This window comes from Rana temporaria, chromosome 3 (genome assembly GCF_905171775.1).
Source record: "Rana temporaria chromosome 3, aRanTem1.1, whole genome shotgun sequence".
NCBI lineage: Eukaryota > Metazoa > Chordata > Amphibia > Anura > Ranidae > Rana > Rana temporaria.
Genome location: NC_053491.1, coordinates 284,007,266 through 284,029,081, shown reverse-complemented (window position 1 = coordinate 284,029,081; position 21,816 = coordinate 284,007,266). Strand labels below are relative to the sequence as shown.

The window sequence follows — 21,816 nt, the reverse complement described above, 5'->3', positions numbered from 1 at the left end:
ATATATATATATATATATATATATATGTATATATATATATATATATATATATAGGCAGGTGCTTACAAGAGGTTAATGTTTTTCTGCTGTGCCGTCTTATGTTCTGCAGCTATCTGTCTCAAGCTGTGCTGTTTCTCCTGTCTGTGCTCATGTCTGCAAATTTACTGAGCCAGCCAGGTACAAATTATTACAATGTAGATGTGTGGTGATCTCAGGAATTGATTGGCTAGATTTTCCCACCAATTTTACAGAGATCCACATATAAAGGGCTCACTGAAATGCCTTGGGGGAGAGCTGCTGGGCAACACTGCCAAGATATATGCGGTTATGCCGCATACACACGAATGGATGGTAATTCAATGGTAAATCCATAGCAGACCGTTATCCGAGCATGCAGCCTGGCAGGCTGCAGGAAAAGGGGGGTGTGCACTCTGGGGGCTTCCATATTCCGATAAGCCCCCACCCGCAGAACCCCACAACCACCGGGCAAGGGTTGTAGGGATGAGGCCCTTGTCCCCATCAACATGGGGCCAAGGTGCTTTGGGGGTATCCTAAAGCACCCTCCCCATGTTAAGGGCATTGGGCCTGGTACGGTTCTCGCCCCCTTTTCCTGCAGTCTGCCAGGTTGCATGCTTGGATAAGGGTCTGGTATGGGTTTTGGGGGGCCCCCCACACCATTTTTTCTTTAATTTTGACACGGGTTCCCCTTAAAATCCATACCAGACTTGAAGGGCCTGGCATGAATTTTTTTTGGGGGGGGGGGACTCTACGCCTTTTTTTTCAATTTTGGCACAAGGTTCCCCTTTTCATTATTTCCTTCCCCCTCTTCTTTTTCAAGCTATCACTTTTTTTTTTACAGTCCTAGAGAAAAGGCAGATACAGATGAACTGTATGATTAGAGAACAGAAGCATTGATTGCTTAAAATGGTTTTAAAGGCAGAAAGTTTTTTACCTTTGCATTAAGGTAAAAAAACCATCTCCATGCAAGCCCCCCCCCCCCCCAAACATTTACCTGAGCCCGATCGCAGAGGCTCTCTTGGCTCTCTCCCACCTCATTGTTTGGATCAGAGACAGAATCAATTGGCTCCTGGCTGCTGTCATTTACAGCCAGTTAGGAGGGAGCAGGGGGTGGGGCCAATGGACACACAGAGCAGAGCTTGGGAGCGAGCATGCATGAGTGCCCACAGAGCAAGCGACTTGGTGGGAAGGAAGAGTCATGGGACCAAAGAAGAGGAGGATTGCCATAGGAAAGCTATTTCACAGAGTAGGGAAGTATTACATGTTTGTTATTTTATTTACAAACATTGAGCATATACAATCTCTTAATACCATTAGTAGTTTACTGGTTGTTTTTACTTGTTGGAATTGCTTTTTGATTGTTATACTATTTTCCTGCTTTTCAGCACTATTTGACATGCTTCAGTGGAACCATTGCTATACCATTTCTTTTAGCACAAGCGCTCTGTGTTGGAAATGATCAACAGACAGTAAGCCAGCTAATAGGAACAATATTCACCTGTGTTGGCATCACTACATTTATCCAAACAACATTTGGTATTAGGTATGAAGTATTCATTTTATTTATTTTGATTTAAAATAACCTGAGCTAAATGTTTGTTTTTTAATTTACAGTTATAACAATACAACAAATTTTAGTTCTATTATGGCCTGGTTCACACTGATGCGATTTCAGATGCAACTTGGGATGCACTGAATTGCATGACAATTTAAATAACATTGTTTCCAATGGGGCCCATTCACACCAATGCAGCACAGCTGCGATGTGGTTTAAATCTACATGTGTTTTTTTATGCATTTTTTGGGTGCAACTTGTGCTGGTTGTTAAGGAGCCGACATGTGCCAACTTACTAACAACCAGTGACTCATCACTGCTGTCAACAGAAGCCATGAGTCAGTTATTAAGGAGTCGGCACCCACTGGCGCCCCAAACAATGATGCGTCATCCCTGCTGACAGCAGAATGTAAATAAAAGCCCAAAAACATTTAAAAAAATGTCAGCCCCCCCCCCCCAAATCCATACCAGGCCATTGTCTTTTTTTAAAGGTCAACCCCCTCCGCTTCCCCCGCGGATCTTTGATTTCCTCCATGATGCCCAGGTAGATCTCTACCTCTAAAAAAAGGTTGCCTGCCCCTGCACTAAAAGACCAACATTCTGTTCATACAGGAGACGCATTTCCACAAGTTGTCTCCCCCAAACTGCCAACATCGTAACTTCCCACATATCTTTTCTGCCTAATGGTGGCAATAAAAGATACTCTTGCTTTTAACCTAATATCAGAAGAAGAGGACCCTTATATTTATATTTTATAAGAGGGCCTAATATCAAAAGAAGTAGATTTCTTACACTAATCTGGGATATAAATTCTACTAGATACACAATTGTCAATCTGTATGCCCCAAACAACCACCAGCTCCGCTTTCTACATAGAAAGTGAAGAAAGTAGCGAAAATTTGGCAGGGATCTCTATTACTCTGTGGTGACTTTAAAGCGGATGTGCCATGGGAAAATAATATTAAAAGCCAGCAGCTACAAATACTGCAGCTGCTGACTTTTAATATTAGGACACTTACCTGTCCTGGAATCCAGCGCCGATCGCAGCAGAGGATGAGCGATCGCTCGTCTCTCTGCTGCTCCCCCCGCCATCCACGCTGAGGGAACCAGGAAGTGAAGCGCTTCACTGCCCGGTTCCCTACGGCGCATGCGCGAGTCGTGCCGCGCCCGCCGATTGGCTCCCGCTGTGTGCTGGAAGCCGAGTGTTCCCAGCACACAACGGGGGGGCGACGGGATGTGACGGAATGCCCGTCTTTTGCCCGTGAATGCCGGGCCGGAAGTGGGTGCAAATACCTGTCTTTAGACAGGTATCTGCACCCCCCTCCCCCCTGAAAGGTGTCAAATGTGACACCGGAGGGGGGGAGGGTTCCGATCAGCGGGACTCCACTTTAGGGTGGAGAACCGCTTTAACATACTCCCGGACCCACAGCTTGACTCTACCACCTCCCAAAAGACGCAGCACAGCATCTCTTCAATCCTTTTTTGCATACATATGACTAGGGCTGCAACTAACGATTATTTTTATAATCGATTAGTTGGCCGATTATTGTTTCGATTAATCAGATAATAGCCTTAAAAAAAAATGAGCATTTAAAAATAAATTTGGGCCAATTTGTTGTTGGGCAGATTACAAAACGTAAATTTCCGCAAAAACATATTACATGCTTTTCTGCAGCTTCTCCATTGAAGTATATTGAACCAAATAAAAAACTTTTGGCGACTTGCAAGACAAGACCGCCAACTCAGAAACTCTTCTGACAGAGGTAAAGGCCACTAAAGGGGCCACCTTCTGAGATAGTGTCAAGAGAAAAATCTCTCTGACGTTTCCAAAAGGAAGGTTCCTGAAGAACCAAGAGCACCAGAGTCAAAACTCATGGGGGAAGAGGTGGGCCAAGAGGGGAAAGTATATGACAAACCCCCTGCACAAAAAGGTACTCACCATGGAACGGGCTGCAAAAAGGCCACTGAATGAACACAGCCAAGGCTGAAATCTGCCCCCAAACAGTGCTTTAAGCAATTCTTAGATCCACTCCAGCAGGACCCTGGACACCGAGTACGTCCGTGGACGTCACCTCATCTCTTCGCACCAAGAGATGTAGGGCTTCCGGGTGCGATGGTAGATCCTCCAGGAAGAAGACTACCGTGCTGGTTGAGATGACAGAGTCGGACAGACCTGGCTTCCAATAGCCATGTCGTGCAAGCCAGCGACTATACAACAGGAGGAAGTCTGGGACCTTGAGACAGAAGGTCCTCCTGCCCTGGCAACCGCCAGGGTACTTCCACCACCAGGCACCCGAGATTGGCTTACCAAGGATGCCAAGGCTAATCTGGAGAGATTAAAATCATCGGGATCCCCTCAGCCGCCACTCTGTGAAGCAGCCAATGAAGCAACTACAATGGAGGAAAGGCATAAAGTCGCTGATATAGACCCCACAGGGCCACCAATGCGACTGATGCATCTGTATAGGATCAATAGACCTGGACACAAACTTCGACACCCTTGCGGCTGAGACGAGCGGCCAGAAGATCCAAGCCCTGTGAGACTTACCTCCTGCAAGGGAGTTGACTCCAAGTACCAAGACTAGTCGCCTTGGTCCAGCATATGGCAACTCCAGTAGTCCACCTGCTGGTATACCTGATGGTAGACCGAAGCCACAGCCGTGGCGTTGTCTGGCTGAATCCAGATTGGACGACCTTGCAACCACCTCGACCACGAGGAGAGGCATAGCCTGGTCGCCCAAAGTACTAGGACAATGAACGGTAGACAGAGTCTACAGCGACTGGTAATCCCAGGCGGTCTCCCATCCAAGTACTAACCAGGCCCGACCCTGGGTGGCTACCGAGATCAGACAAAGAGCGGGCGCATACAGGGAGGCGTGGCCGTAGGCCCACTAAAGTCCAGCGACTCTGGGCCGACTGGACCCCCAGGTGCCCCCACAACCCGTGATGCTGGCATCCATTGTAATCACCGTCTACTGGAAGGAAGAAACTACTTCCCAGACCGAAGAGTCGGGGATCTCAGCCACCAATTCAGAGAGGCACTGACTAGGTGGCGCACCTGAATCTGATGATTCAGAGACTGTAACAGGCGCTGCCTGTTCTCTGTTAACAGCCGCTCTGCGCGCCTGTCACTTCCTATAGTGGGCGTTTCCATCGCCGTAATGCGTTCCATGCTGGAACACATACGGTGCGTGCGCGATGACGTCATCACCCGGCGCCGTGATGCCTTCCAGCTTGGAACGCGAAAGTGCGCCTCACATGGCGCTTTGTTTGAATCAGTGCTAAATGCACTGCATCTGATAACTCCCTATAAAGGCATTAATTTAACACAGACTCTGGGCCAGATTCAGGTAGGACTTACGTCGATGTATCTCAAGATACGCCGCGTAAGTGTAAATATGCGCCGTCGTATCTAAGCGCCGTACCCACAGAACTAGATACGCCTGAAAATAGGCTTCTCCCGACCAACGTAACTTTTCTCCGCCGGCGTATCGTAGGCGCATATTTACGCCGAACGTATCTGGTGCACCCGTTGATTTTGTATGCAAATGTGCAAATGAGGGAGATACGCCGATTCACGAACATACGCGTCCGGCGCAGGCTACACGCGGTGCGCGTAAGTTGTACGCCCGGCCTAAACTTACCCCTCATAAAGCAGGGGTAACTTTGCACCAGACTTGCACAAGTCAGCTGGAGAGTAGCTTCAGCAGCACCATTACGGACGAGCAACCACACTTGCAGGACAACACATGGCAGCCGTGGTCCTAGCACTACTAATGGGCCCACCGCCACGTAGGAGGGCACGGGAGAGGATATACCGAACGCGCATGAACGTCTTTGGCATAGGGGAATCGGAGGTGTATCGCATCTTCAGATTCAGCCCTGATGCCATTCTGGAATTAGCCACAGCCCTGCATGATGACATCACCAGCAAGACACATCGCTCACATGTAGTGCAGCCACTGGTCAAGGTACTGGCAACACTCCATTTCCTTGCCAGTGGATCTTTTCAGCGTACAAGTGGAGTAGTGTCTGGGATGTCACAATCCACCATGAGCAGATGCATGCACCAGGTTGTCCCCGCAATCCTCACACGCATGTCCTACCACTTCATCAAACCCACCCATGAGCATCTGCGGCAGAAGGCAATGGCACCGTGGGGGCCATTGATTGCACACATGTGGCACTACGGCCCTCCCGTGACACAGAGCACATATTCCAAAATTATATATAGTATATTGCGCTGAATATTAACTAAGATAATGTGAAAACCAAAATATAAGTGATTCAATATCCAATAAGTAATTACACAGATCCACAAACAAAAAGCAATTAGTCCAATTGCATGGATACACCAGTGCTTCTTCCGTGAACAACACCCTGTGAAATGATTGAGAGATGTGGGATCTAATCACACTATGTAGACATCTGTTTCATATATGCAGCGCTTCCTCCACACTGATACAGCTCATAGAAAAACAAGAGAAGAGATCTCATAGCGCAAATAGCATGAACAAATTGGGATAAATGATTTCTGATGAGGTCTCACTCACGAATCCGCCGAGATTAAATAGCATTTAGGACAACCAAGCACCAATCCTTCAAATTAAGCCGCTCAGCGTCTCTGATGCACTCTCCTCATTCGGATCTGCGATCCGTCCCGCTCGTAACTCCTCCCCCACGCGTTACGTCACTAGACACGTGACTTAGTCATGGGTAACTGCTTGCCAGGTCTCAGCTGATGTTATTTATAGTCAGCGAGATACTCAGGCACCAACGGGATGTGCAGTAAGGGAGTGTTTCATCTTACATCATCGCAGGCTCATAAGGATTGGTAACATATTCATATGTATAATATATAATTTTAATACAGGTACAATTTAAAATTTGTTGTTAAAAACAATCATTCATATTCGACAACTGGGGATATGTATATATACATAGCAGCCACCAGTGGTCACAAGTGGTACAACACTATAACCTCCAACACATCATCAATTTATATGGACAACTGTGGGTATGTATAACAGCCTCCAATGGTCATTAGTGGTACAACACTTGAAATTGTAACAAAGGGAACTCCAGCAACTTATCAATACCCATATTTGCCGGACATGATAAAAAATTAATATAATATATAAAAATTTAAAATAAGCATAGAATATGTATATAAAAACATAGTAAAATACCTATTAAAATTAAAAACCAGAGAGGAAAAATATCTCAACATTACACATATAGGTAAAAATGTGAAAATGTATAAAATATATAAAATATAAAATCAGTAATCAGAGATGAAACAATTGAGATCAAATTCGATATTTAACCCATTCGGTGATAATGATCTCATTTCATGTATCCATCTTGATTCAGTCTGACTTAATTGCCGTACCATATGACTCCCCCTCCTGGAGCATTTTTGTCCATTAAAATTAGTCTTTCTGCAGGCAAAGCATCTTTTACAAGGGAAGAAGCCTTTTCCTTGGAAGAAGGTTAGTCTGTTAGATTTAGTAGGGGGATCAGGTACATTCTTCGCCACTAAATCCCTTAAAGTGGGTGCCCGTCTATAGATTATTCAAAATAATTACAACGTCCAACACAAACAATTGGAGACTATCTTCAAAAGGCATTGGGCTATATTACAGGCGGATAAACAATTACAATGTATATTGCCAAGTATGCCAAGAATAATCTATAGACGGGCACCCACTTTAAGGGATTTAGTGGCGAAGAATGTACCTGATCCCCCTACTAAATCTAACAGACTAACCTTCTTCCAAGGAAAAGGCTTCTTCCCTTGTAAAAGATGCTTTGCCTGCAGAAAGACTAATTTTAATGGACAAAAATGCTCCAGTTTTGTATCTAACGTTACTCAAAAGGAATATCAAATCAAAGATTTAATAACGTGCAGAACTGAGGGTGTAGTCTATGCCTTACAATGTCCATGCTCCCTTCAGTACATTGGCCGTACCAAAAGGCCCTTGTGGAAACGTTTGAGGGAGCATGTTCAAAATATTGAAAAGGGCTTCCCTGACCATAATGTGTCACGCCATTTTTCTATGTGTCATCAAAATAACCCCAAAGACCTCAAATTTTGGGCTATTGCCAAATATAATCCACACTGGAGGGGGAGTCATATGGTACGGCAATTAAGTCAGACTGAATCAAGATGGATACATGAAATGAGATCATTATCACCGAATGGGTTAAATATCGAATTTGATCTCAATTGTTTCATCTCTGATTACTGATTTTATATAATTTTATACATTTTCACATTTTTACCTATATGTGTAATGTTGAGATATTTTTCCTCTCTGGTTTTTAATTTTAATAGGTATTTTACTATGTTTTTATATACATATTCTATGCTTATTTTAAATTTTTATATATTATATTATTTTTTTATCATGTCCGGCAAATATGGGTATTGATAAGTTGCTGGAGTTCCCTTTGTTACAATTTCAAGTGTTGTACCACTAATGACCATTGGAGGCTGTTATACATACCCACAGTTGTCCATATAAATTGATGATGTGTTGGAGGTTATAGTGTTGTACCACTTGTGACCACTGGTGGCTGCTATGTATATATACATATCCCCAGTTGTCGAATATGAATGATTGTTTTTAACAACAAATTTTAAATTGTACCTGTATTAAAATTATATATTATACATATGAATATGTTACCAATCCTTATGAGCCTGCGATGATGTAAGATGAAACACTCCCTTACTGCACATCCCGTTGGTGCCTGAGTATCTCGCTGACTATAAATAACATCAGCTGAGACCTGGCAAGCAGTTACCCATGACTAAGTCACGTGTCTAGTGACGTAACGCGTGGGGGAGGAGTTACGAGCGGGATGGATCGCAGATCCGAATGAGGAGAGTGCATCAGAGACGCTGAGCGGCTTAATTTGAAGGATTGGTGCTTGGTTGTCCTAAATGCTGTTTAATCTCGGCGGATTCGTGAGTGAGACCTCGTCAGAAATCATTTATCCCAATTTGTTCATGCTATTTGCGCTATGAGATCTCTTCTCTTGTTTTTCTATGAGCTGTATCAGTGTGGAGGAAGCGCTGCATATATGAAACAGATGTCTACATAGTGTGATTAGATCCCACATCTCTCAATCATTTCACAGGGTGTTGTTCACGGAAGAAGCACTGGTGTATCCATGCAATTGGACTAATTGCTTTTTGTTTGTGGATCTGTGTAATTACTTATTGGATATTGAATCACTTATATTTTGGTTTTCACATTATCTTAGTTAATATTCAGCGCAATATACTATATATAATTTTGCACTACTTTGTTTGACATACATCACTTTATTGCTGCGTTTATTATTTGGTAATTTTGTTAATGTCATTTTTTTAAATATTTAATTAGCGCTGTAGTACCATTTTTACATCAGAGCACATATTCCGCAATCGTAAGCAGTGACATTCCATCAACGTACAGGTGATAGCCGATGCCCAATGCCTCATATGGCACGTCCGTGCCAAACACCCAGGGTCCAGCCACGACAGCTACATATACCGTCAAAGCAACATCCCAATGGAATTCGAACAGAACGTGTACGGGAACAGCTGGCTGTTTGGTGAGTGACATGGGTGTCAGGCATGACTGTCCGACCCCATGATGCAGACATCACGAGGGGCACATGCACGACTAACATCCTCCTGTCTTTTCCCTTCCAGGTGACTCGGCATATACACTTGGGCCCCATCTCATGACTCCATTCCGGGATCCAGAAACCAGAGGAGAGAGAAGATACAATGATGCACATTGCTCACGCTGCAAGCATTGGGCGATCAACTCATCCTCCGGGGGTCAACCGCACAGTACAGGCTGGTCCTCCTCCCGTGCCCCTGGCATGCCTCCTTATCGCACCCAGCTTTTCACTGACCTTCCTTTTTAGATCATTGATCTTTTTTTGCTCCGTTCAGGATACGCCGGGCGTATATATCACTACTCCACGTTCCGACCATCATTTACATAAGGTCACACCCACTTACACTTACGCTGGCTTACGCCGGCGCAACGTTAGGAGTAAGTGCATTGTGAATACTGTACTTGCCTCTCTGAGTTACGTCGGTGTATCGCAAATGAGATGCACTACGCCAATATAAAGATGCGCCAATCTACCTGAATCTACCCCATGTTGTTCTATTATTGCCAGCCATATGACAGTCGTGGAGCCAGCAGTAGTGTGAGCTGTAGCCTGTCAGCAGTGCGGCCTTTGTTACACATGCCGTTTTCCCAGCTCCCTATGCTGCAACACCGTTCCTGGAAACCACTACTCCTTTGCTGCTGATGTCTTCTCTGCAATACAGCTCGTTGCAAACCAACTTCAGGGCATTTGGCAACCATCTTCCTTCATGAGAACTCTGTCTCCAATCTAATGAAGCTACAAACGGATAAGTAACCTTACTTCACTTGTAGTCCTATAGAAGATCTACTGCTAGTGTTTCAACTGCTACAATAGTGTTACTAAATATGCCGTCTGCTTATCAACATACTAATTGGGAGATATTACTATGCTAAACCCTGCTTGCTAAATAGTAACTTAAAGGCCCAGCAACCTATAACATACCAATGCTATGTCTACCTAATGTATACAGCTATAAATACCACATCTATGCACAATACTTACCTGAGCTATACCGCCTCTCTCATGCAACTAATAACGAGCTATACTGCCTCTCTCATGCAATACTAATATCTCAATAGGAATTACCTCAAGTATGTAACTGTAATTACCTAAGCTACTTCAACACGTATACACAGGTGCTATTATCTTACTATAGTACGTGTGATATACAGGTACCAGTTGTTACTACAACTCTCAAATACTACAAGCTTGGCATAAGTACAAATGTCTTATAAGCCTTGGCCTAATAGTTCGAACTTGTTCTCCCTTACCTTTTCTTGGCTAAGGGTTGATGCTATTTCATGGCATCTTTCTTAGAAACCTTTGCTTTGCTGAAGCCTGGGACAAAGGGCATTTGGAAACTTCATGCCCCCACTCACTGCACCGCAAACAGCGCACCTGGCTCTCAACACTTTTCACATTGATAGCTGGTTGGCCTACACCAGCGTTGCCAGGGGCAACAGCATGCACTTTGACTTGATTCAGTGCAGCCAATTGCATTTTTCACCAGTCTGGGGCTTGTTCTGTCGGTAACAACCCCTCCAGCCACAAGGTTCTGTCTCTCATTTCTGCAAACATTGCTTCCTTTTTGCGTTTTGACCTCCCCATCGCTGCAAACGGGCCAATGTTTTTTTTTTTAACACAGTTCCTTTTAAACACAGTAACATTTTGGCGTACTGTCTCCAAGACTTGCAAACAGCACACTTTTATATGTAGACTTCACTCTTTGCAATTCCGCTTGAATCATCCATTCACTGGGCCTTCCCAAGTGGATACTTCTTCTCAGGCCACGCTGAGCTCACTTCCACAGGTACACCACCTGTATGCAACACAGTCCATCAATTGCACTCCTGTGTAATGCAGTTTGCCTGGCTGCCACACACAGCTAACAGCAGTTCACCGCAGAAAACGTTGAATTTCAGTTCACATTGGCTGCTCATCACAGCATTGCTGCAAAACACACAGGGCTATTCACAAAGCACTTGCCTCCTAACTTACGGCGGCGTAGCGTAAATGGGGCTGGCGTAAGCACGCGTCATTCAAATGATGATGAGGGGGGCGTGTTTTATTAAAATTAAGGTTGACCCGCGTATTTTACATTTTTTTACGAACGGCGCATGCGCCGTTCGTGAAAGAATCCCAGTGCGCATGCTCGAAATTCCGACGCAAATCGTCATTGCTTTCGAAGTGAACGTAAATTACGTCCAGCCCTATTCGTGAACGACTTACGCAAACAACGTAATAAATTCAAATTTCGAAGCGGGAACGACGTCCATACTTAACATTGGCTGCGCCACCTAATAGCGGGAGCAACCTTACGTCGAAAAAGCCTAACGTAAACGACGTAAATAAATTGCGCCGGGCGTACGTACGTTTGTGAATCGGCGTATCTAGGGCGCAGATTTGAAGTAGCAAAGTATCACAGCTTGTAAACGCTTTTTGTAGCCAGCCAAGAGTCTTTCAATTCTTGTTTGAGGTATCTTTTCCCATTCTTTCTTACAAAAGTCTTCCAGTTCTTTGAGATTTCTGGGCTGTCTGTCACGCACTGCTCTTTTAAGGTCTATCCATAGATTTTCAATTATGTTGAGGTCAGGAGATTGTGAAGGCCATGGCAAAACCTTCAGTTTATGCCTCTTGATGTAATCCCCCGTGGATTTTGAGGTGTGTTTAGGATCATTATCCATTTGTAGAAGCCATCCTCTCTTTAACTTCAGCTTTTTCACAGATGGCATCAAGTTACCATCCAAAATTTGCTGAAATTTTATTGAATCCATTTTTCCTTCTACTCGTGAAATGTTCCCTATGCTACTGGCTGCAATACAACCCCAAAGCATGATTGATCCACCCCCATGCTTAACAGTTGGACAGAGGTTCTTTTTATTAAATTCTGTGCCCTTTCTTCTTCAAACGTACCTTTGCTCATTCCGGCCAAAAAGTTCTATTTTAACCTCATCGGTCCACAGAACTTGTTTCCAAAATGCATCAGGCTTGTCTATATGTTAGTTTGCAAAGTTCAAACGCTGATTTTTGTGGTGAGGACGTAGAAGAGGTTTTCTTCTGATCTTGCTTTAACCACTTAAGCCCCGGACCAATATGCAGCCTAAAGACCCAAGGTGTTTTTACAGTTCGGGACTGCGTCGCTTTAACAGACAATTGCGCGGTCGTGCGACGTGGCTCCCGAACAAAATTGGCGTCCTTTTTTCCCCCACAAATAGAGCTTTCTTTTGGTGGTATTTGATCACATCTGCGGTTTTTAGTTTTTGCGCTATAAACAAAAATAGAGCGACAATTTTGAAAAAAATGCAATATTTTTTACTTTTTGCTATAATAAATATCCCCCAAAAACATATATAAAAACATTTTTTTCCCTCAGTTTAGGCCGATACGTATTCTTCTACATATTTTTAGTAAAAAAAATCACAATAAGCGTTTATCGATTGGTTTGCGCAAAATTTATAGCGTTTACAAAATAGGGGATAGTTTTATTGCATTTTTATTAATTTTTTTTTTTTTACTACTAATGGCGGCGATCAGCAATTTTTTTCGTGACTGCGACATTATGGCGGACACTTCGGACAATTTTGACACATTTTTGGGACCATTGTCATTTTCACAGCAAAAAATGCATTTAAATTGCATTCTTTATTGTGAAAATGACAGTTGCAGTTTGGGAGTTAACCACAGGTGGCGCTGTAGGAGTTAGGGTACACCTAGTATGTGTTTACAACTGTAGGGGGGTGTGGCTGTAGGAATGACGTCATCGATCGTGTCTTCCCTATAAAGGGAATGACGCGATCGATGCGCCGACACAGTGAAGCACGGGGAAGCCGTGTTTACACACGGCTCTCCCCGTTCTTCAGCTCCGGGGAGCGATCGCGACGGAGCGGCTATAAACAAATAGCCGCGCCGTGGTCCCGGATCGCTCCCCGAGCGGACCCGACCTCCGCATGTAGCGGGGGGGGTCCCGATCGGACCCCCCACCCGCTAATAGGCGAGGACGTACATGTACGCCCATGTGCCTGTACGTGCCATATTGTGGACGTATATGTACATGCGGGGGTCGGGAACTGGTTAACTTCCACCGTTTCTGATGACTGCCATTTCTTAATTACATTCCGAACAGAGGATATTGACATCTGAAAACGCTTTGCTATCTTCTTATAGCCTTCTCCAGCTTTGTGAGCGTCAACTATTTTCACTTTCAGTTTTCTAGACAACTGCTTAGAAGAACCCATGGTGCTGATTGTTTGGGCAAGGTCAGATGAGTCTGGGCATTTAAAACCTTTGAGATTGACATCACCTGGTCTTCCCAGAAGATGATTGAGAACAATCCATGACACTGGCAGGTCTCAGCTTTGCAAAGGGGGCAGTGCATGCTATAAATTCTGCAGGGTACCCAAACTTTTGCAGATGCCATTTTTTTGTTTTCTGTAATTTTGAAAGTGTAAATGATGGAAATAAAATCTAACTTTTTTCGACATATTATAAGAATGTCTAATCTGTAATTTGATGACTTTTGGAGATTTTTCCATCTTTCCTTGGCTTCGTTATGCACATTAATACAAATTTTTACCTGGAGTGCCCAAACTTTCGATCCCCACTGTAGGATTGAGGGGATCAGACTCCAGCAGTAGGTGCGTTTTCCAGTGAGTACGCCAGTCCAGAACTGAGTTTGTAAGGGCCTGGTAGCCCACTTTTATTTAAAAGCACAAAAGTTCACAAATACAACAGTATTTCTGCATCTTGTATACTCAACAGTTTAGCCTCCTGGCTTCCATACTTGCCAACCGGCTGTTTCAGGCCTGTAGCCTAGGCCTAAGTTCTGTTCCTCAGAACAAACAGTTTCCTAGAGTTAAGCACACACCTAGCTTACTCCTGTCAGCGTCTTGCTGCTCAATCATCAAACGACATCTGCCTCCTGCAGATATGCATGATCTAGCTGTCCCCACGCAGAATCTCTGACTCCTCTCAGAGGGATTGGGAATCCACCTGATTCCCAGGAACAGACTTCCTGTCTGTGGGGTGGGGCTCTGAACTAAAAAGCCCAAGACATGGCGTAAACCAGCAATCTTTCACATAGCACAGAGTCCCACCCTCACAGTAGGTACGCTCTATTACCTCCTGTGGTCATGTAAATCACAGGGTCAGATCCAGGAACTACCAGAATTTTTTTTTGGGGGGGGGGGGGCAATTTATCAGGGAAATGACTGGTGTTAGCGCTTCAATGATCACGGCAACATGGTTGTTATAGTATCAGGATTATTGAAGCGCATTATTTATATTATTACATTGTAATATAAAATGAAATGGTTCAACTCAATAGTTTACACAACCATGACTTTTCTTGGAAATTCTTATGTACCGAAAGACCACCATACAACAGAAGATTGGTCCAACAGGCTCATATGGTTCTCAAGCATTCTAAAATTACATGCTAACACCATGCCTTGTTCTTATTTTTCATATCCTGTACTTATCCTGCACCTTCATTGTTATACTTGTAGGCTCTCACACTGGTGGAAAGAAAGTGTGGGGTGGATCCGCACAGCGGAGTTCAAACACAAGACAGAAAGTGAAAATAGGATAAATTAAAATACAATAAAAATACAATAAAAAATGCTGGTGAAAAAAGAAGAACTGCTGCCCCTACTATTTACTACCACTAGGTGGAGTAAAAGGATGAAAAGAGAAGGAAGTGTAGGTATGGCGCTGTTCTAGTGGAAGGAGAGTCAGCCTGATGCTGACAGTGCAACAAAGTCAAAAAAAGACTGCAAACAAAAATGGTGTTACCCCCAGCTGGGTGTAGGCTGTGAGAAACTGTGTGATTCAATGAGAGATGTGGAGCGTGAGATGTAAATAACTTAAATAATATTGGTCCTTCGGACAGGTGTTTGCTGATGCAGAAATGCCCTCGGCCGGGTGTTTGCTACTCTAAAATGCCCTCAACCGGGTGTAAGTGAAATGGTGCTAGTTAAAGGTGAACCATCAACCTTAGTGGGCAGAGTATAACATCAAAAACACAGTAAATAGATAAATAAACCCCCGGTTGGGTGTTTACTATTGCACTCTCTGCCGGGTGTTAAATAAGTGAAAAAAATGGTAATTTAAATGTGAAAAAACAACATAAAAAATGAAAAAAAAACACATAAATCAAGTCCATATAAAGTCCATAGAAATACCAAAAATAAAAATAATAAAAGAAGTAATAGGTGACTTTTGTGCTTAAAACTTCAACGTTGCTGGCTGAAATATTCAGTTCTTGCTCTGTGCTTGACAATCAATGCACTCACCAGATGCTTCTTACCCTCCAGGGGTATGGCACGATCACAGTATAAGTGCCACTGTGTAGCAACCTGAGGATAGATCGGGCCAGCTCCAGACACCGATTGCGATCGTTCGGAGACTGGGCCGCAGGGCAGTATTCCAATATGATAACGACCCCAAACACACCTCCAAGACAACCACTACCTTGCTAAAGAAGCTGAGGGACTGGTCATCTCTTCCTGTGGTTATACACTTTTGAATCCTGCACTAGTGATGTATCTTAAGTTTGAAAAAATGTACTGTACCGAGTATGGAATTGTATGCACGCTTTTATTATCTGTTACCCCTTTTACCTTTTGTACGCTTAAAACCCTTTAAACAAAAATCTTTTGAAATTCAAATCCATACTAGACCAGGGGGACGCTTGTGAGCTGCCGAAGAAGATGGCTGCACATTGATTCGGCTCCGTGCTGTCCGGGAGCACAGGCAGCTTATTGTACCAAGACAGGCTCTTTCCAGTCACCGCACATACTCCTTGCTAGCTCAGAAACATCCGGGCAGCGGATGGGGAACGTCTTCAGCACCTTTAGTGCAGGTGCACAGACTCCCACGGCAGCCCTGCTCATCCACTCTGCAACTAAAATGGAGACCGCTCCACAGCACAGTTCCCAAAATGACAGCAGCACAGTCATGGCAGGTAACCAGAATTATGAAATCTGAAGGGATGCTGCATTACTAGAAGAATTCAAGCTTTTGCCACAGAGGGAACTGTCCATAGCTCATACAACCGAACCATACTGCACCATTTAGGGTCCTGCTTCAGATGTGGGGCCATAGAAAATAGTACAGTATGGTTAGGGCGGAGCTACTGGTGTCACGCGATACATTCCACTGATTGGTGGACAGAAAAACTTCAATGCTCACGTCAAAGGAATCAAAACAAACACCACGTCGCCGTTCAGTCCAAATAATAGGTCCGATTTGCAGTGGAAATGCTCACCAGAATAGGCCGAACCATTTTAACCCTTCCAAAATGTACCGACCCAAACCATTCCGCTCAGTGGAAAAGAGGCATAACACCATCTCTAGAGAAATCAGGGAGCTGGGCACACGCATTGATGACACAGAACAGAAAATGGATGACACTGTTGCAGTGGTTGATTCCCACGAGCATGAACTAGATATCATGAGGGCAGACCTTACTGAAGCCCTCCTTAAGGCAGAGGACTTAGAAAACTGCAATGGAAGGGGCAACTTTAGGATATACCAGCCTTACATCCACGGTTACATCCCTGCTTCAGGAATTGATTCCCGTCACCCCAATTGATAAACTGGAGTTTGACAGGATCCATAGGGCCCTTGGTCCTAAGAAATCTGAGGGCCCCCTCGTGATTTTGTTAATCCTACCTTTTACAGAACAAATGAAAACTGTCATGCAGGTTGTATGGAACAAACAAGACTTAAACTTTCAATCATACCTCTACAAAAATGTTGGCTGTTCAAAAGCACAAGGCAGTTCACTGAAGCCTTTCCTTACTATACTCCAAAATGGGGCATAAATATAAATGGGGCTTCCCCATTAAACTTTAATTTGCACATGAGAACCTTTCCTACTCGTTTTCTTCTCCAGAGGAAGCCCATGATCTTCTCGGTCATCTTTGTCTCCTGCCTCCAGACCCAGCTGGCACCTCAGGCACCCAACCAGGTTCTCAACACACTCTCTGCCTGGCCCCTTCATGAGAAAGAAAGATCTGCACAAAACCACAATCTTTAGGAAAACACACTGGCTCTATGCATTCTCCCCTGACATCAGGACATCTGCCCTTCAACATTAACTCTACCTGTTCCTGGGGACCTGTGGTAGACTCCCTTGGAAGTCCTCATCCCCTATTCTAAGCTGGAACCTTGCTTAGATGTTAGCTGTTTCTTTTTTTTCTTTTTTTATTCTCACCATAAGCGAGCTACCAAATGCATTTGGTTGAGTCTTTAAACTCGCTGTACTTTAATGCTTCCCCCTGACTAGTCCCACATGCTTTTTGTACAGGGCCTTTTATTTAGTTTTGGCCCTTACTCTGGAGAGTGAACAGCACTAGAGTTGAGCGGACACCTGGATGTTCGGGTTCGACGGGTTCGGCCGAACTTCGGAAAAAAGTCCGGGTTCGGGATTTGAAATTGACCCGAACTTGACCCCGAAACCCAAAGCCCATTGAAGTCAATGGGGACCCAAACTTTTCAGTACAAAAATGTCTCTAAAACACTAAGGGAAAGGGCTAGAGGTCTGCAAATGGCAGTAAAATGTCGGTAAGAGCATGGCAAGTATTCTGAAAATAAATGTTGATAGGGAAATAACTTAAAATAACATAAAAAAAATAAAATAATAATCTTGACCTAGGAGGACGAGGTCAATATGGAGTAGGAGGTTGAGGTGGCGGTGGATTTGGCGGTGTAGGTGGAAGCGGCGGTGGAGGAGGATGAGGTAGCCAACACAGCAGGTATTGGTTTTTAATTGATTTATTTTTTTAAATTAGGGTACACCCCAAAAGAGTGAGAAAGATCTAGGGTTGCCACCTCATCCCTTTAAACCCCAACACATAGTAATTACACACGTCCTGGGGCTAATTTAATGTCGATAAGGCACAAAGTGAGTTTAATTAGCAGCACCTTAATCAGCCAGAGAACCTGTGTAATTAATATGTTTTCGCTTTTAAAGGGATGAGGTGGCAACCCTAGAAAGATCAGAAAAACAAGAATGGCTGGGTAAGGCCAGCCCGGTGTCTAATCTGCACAAGGTACGGACAAGTCCTGTGGGATCCATGCCTGGTTCATTTTAATGAACGTGAGCTTGTCCACATTGTCTCTGGACAGGCGGCTGCGCTTGTCTGTGATAATGCCCCCTACCGTGCTAAATACACGTTCAGATAATACACTGGCTGCAGGGCAGGCCAACACCTCCAAGGCGTAAAAGGCAAACTCAGGCCATGTGCCCAATTTTGAGACCCAGAAGTTAAAGGGGGCAGACCCGTCATTCAGTACGTGTAGGCGTGTGCACAGATACTGCTCAACCATGTTGGTGAAATGCTGCCTCCTGCTAAAACGTTCCATATCAGCTGGTGGTGCTGGTTGTTGTGGCATGCTGACAAAGCTTTTCCACATTTCAGCCATGCTAACTCTGCCTTCTGAGGTGCTGGCGGTGCCCCGGCTGCGTTGGGGACCTCTTCCTCCTCCTCTGCCTTCGCCTTGTGCTTCCACTGTGCCCCCGCTGTCAGGTGGGAATTCCACCAGCAGCACGTCTACCAGCGTGCGCTTGTACTCGCGCATCTTGCGATCACGCTCCAGTGAGGGAATTAAGGACGGTACATTGTCCTTGTAACGGGGATCCAGCAGCGTGGCCACCCAGTAATCAGCACCTGTTACAAGTAACCGAGGTATCCATCTTTAGTGTGAGTGGTCCTGTACACGATAACGCCGGTCTTCGAAGCAGATTCGCCGCGAGATCGCCGTTATCAGTGGCGGGAGAGGGGCCCCCCCTCCCGCCACTTTCCCGCGCCCTCCGCGGCTTACCGGAGCCGTCGGTAGCGGCGGAGGAGATCGGGACTGTTCGGCTGTTCACTGGGGTTGCGAGTGAAGGAAAAATCTCCTTCACCCGTCCCCATAGCTCTGCTGGGCGGAAGTGACATCAAAACGTCAGTCCCGCCCAGCCTCTTAAAGAAACATTTTTTTTTTTGTCATTTGAAAAAATGACAGTTTCAAATTTTTTTTTCTTGCATTTTAGTCTAATTATGAGATCTGAGGTCTTTTTGACCCCATATCTCATATTTAAGAGGACCTGTCATGCTTTTTTCTATTACAAGGGATGTTTACATTCCTGGTAATAGGAATAAAAGTGATCACATTTTTTTTTTCAGTGTAAAAAGTAATAAAATAAATAAAAAGAAATAAGAAAACAAAATAATTTTTTTTTTAAAGCGCCCCATCCCGACAAACTCGTGCGCAGAAGCGAACGCATACGCGAGTAGCACACGCATATGAAAACGGTGTTCAAATCACACAAGTGAGGTATCGCCGCGATCGTTAGAGCGAGAGCAATAATTCTAGCCCTAGACCTACTCTGTAGCTCAAAAAATGCAACCTATAGATTTTTTTAAACGTCGCCTATCGAGATTTTTAAGGGTAAAAGTTTGACGCCATGCCACGAGCGGGCGCAATTTTTAAGCGTGACATGTTGGGTATCATTTTACTCGGCGTAACATTATCTTTCACAATATATAAAAAAAATGGGCCAAATTTATTGTTGTCTTATTTTTTAATTCAAAAAAGTGATTTTTTTCCAAAAAAAGTGCGCTTGTAAGACCGCTGCGCAAATACGGTGTGACAAAAAGTATTGCAATGACCACTATTTTATTCTCTAGGGTGTTGGAAAAAAATATATATAATGTTTGGGGGTTTTAAGTAATTTTCTAGCAGAAAAAAATGTTTTTGTCTTGCAAACACCAAATCTGAAAAACACCTAAGGTCTGGAAGTGGTTAAGGGGAACCCCGCCGTAAAAAAATAAATAAATAAATGATGTGGGGGTTCCCCCCAAATATCCATATCAGGCCCTTCAGGTCTGGTATGGATTTTAAGGGGAACTCCACCCCAAATAAAAAAAATGGCGTGGAGTTCCCCCAAAAATCCACACCAGACCCCTTATCCGAGCATGCAACCTGGCCGGCCGCAGAAAAGAGGTGAACCGTACCAGGCCACATGCCCTCAACATGGGGAGGGTGCTTTTGGGTCCCCCCCCAAAGCACCTTGTCCCCATGTTGATGGGGAGAAGGGCCTCATCCCCACAACCCTGGCCGGTGGTTGTGTGGGTCTGCGGGCGGGGGGCTTATCGGAATCTGGAAGACCCCTTTAACAAAGGGGACCCCCAGATCCCGCTCCCCCCCCTGTGTGAAATGGTAATGGGGTACATTGTACCTCTACCATTTCACCAAAAAAAAAGTGTCAAAAATGTAAAAAAAGACAATAGCCGGTTTTTGACAATTCCTTTATTAATGTCTTCTTTCCGCGCTTCATCTTCTTCTTTTCTACTTTCATTCGGGTTTCTTCCTCCATCTTCTTCTTCTTCCTCTGCTTCTTTCTTGGGTCTTCTCGTCCGCATCTTGCACCGGCTTCTTCCTCCATCTTCTTCTCCTTCCTTCGGTCTTTTCGTCCGCATCTTGCACGGCTTTTTCTTCCCCGGACGAGCTGCTTCCAATTGAAGTTCCCGCTGTGTGAAGCTCCTGTGAACCCGCCCCCTCTGACGCCACAAGAAAAGTCATAAGAAAGTCCCCGTGTGGTACATGTGCGTCAGAGGGGGGCAGGGTCACAGGAGCATCACACAGCGGGATCTTCAATTGCAAGTGGATCGTCCGCATCTTGCATGGCTTCTTCTTCCCCGGACGATCCGCTTCCAATTGAAGTCGGTGCAAGATGCGGACGAGAAGACCCAAGTAAGAAGCAGAGGAAGAAGAAGATGGAGGAAGAAACCCGAATGAAAGCAGAAAAGAAGAAGATGGAAGAGGAAGAAGAAGAAGCGCGGAAAGAAGACATTAATAAAGGAATTGTCAAAAACCGGCTATTGTCTTTTTTTTTTTTTTTTTACACTTTTTTTTGGTGAAATGGTAGAGGTACAATGTACCCCATTATCATTTCACACAGGGGGTGGGTGGGATCTGGGGGTCCCCTTTGTTAAAGGGGTCTTCCAGATTTCGATAAGCCCCCCGCCTGCATACCCCCCACAACCACCGGCCAGGGTTGTGGGGATGAGGCCCTTGTCCCCATCAACATGGGGACAAGGTGCTTTGGGGGGGACCCAAAGCACCCTCTCCATGTTGAGGGCATGTGGCCTAGTACCGTTCAGGAGAGGGGGGGGGGAGCTCTCTCGTCCCCCCTCTTTTCTGCGGCCGGCCAGGTTGCATGCTCGGATAAGAGGTCTGGTGTGGATTTTTGGGGGAACTCCACGCCATTTCTTTTTTAATTTGGGGTGGAGTTCCCCTTAAAATCCATACCAGACCCGAAGGGCCTGGTATGGATATTTGGGGGGAACCCCACATAATTTTTTTTTATTTGATGGCGGGGGTTCTTGGTAATTGAATTTGGGGGACCCTCACGTTTTTTTTTATGAGCAATGACTGTATTCTTTATAACCATAAGTACTTTTAAATTACTTTTTTTTCCCTTCAGAAATGACATCTTGTACAGGGACAGTTCTAAGCACGGGAAACATGCACTACTTCACAGGCATGCTATACCCCCCTCCCCCCTATGAAATGTAAAGGAATATTTCACTTTAACC

At 44.6% G+C, this 21,816-nt stretch overlaps 1 protein-coding gene across 1 annotated transcript in view; it reads left to right on the top strand.

Moving 5' to 3' along the window:
- SLC23A1 (solute carrier family 23 member 1) overlaps positions 1 to 21,816 on the top strand; it is a 408,950-nt gene that overhangs the window by 75,958 nt on the left and 311,176 nt on the right. Inside the window, exon 4 of the mRNA XM_040344710.1 lies at positions 1,404 to 1,561. Coding sequence (XP_040200644.1) covers positions 1,404 to 1,561 — 158 coding nt within the window. The remainder of the gene's footprint in view (positions 1 to 1,403; positions 1,562 to 21,816) is intronic.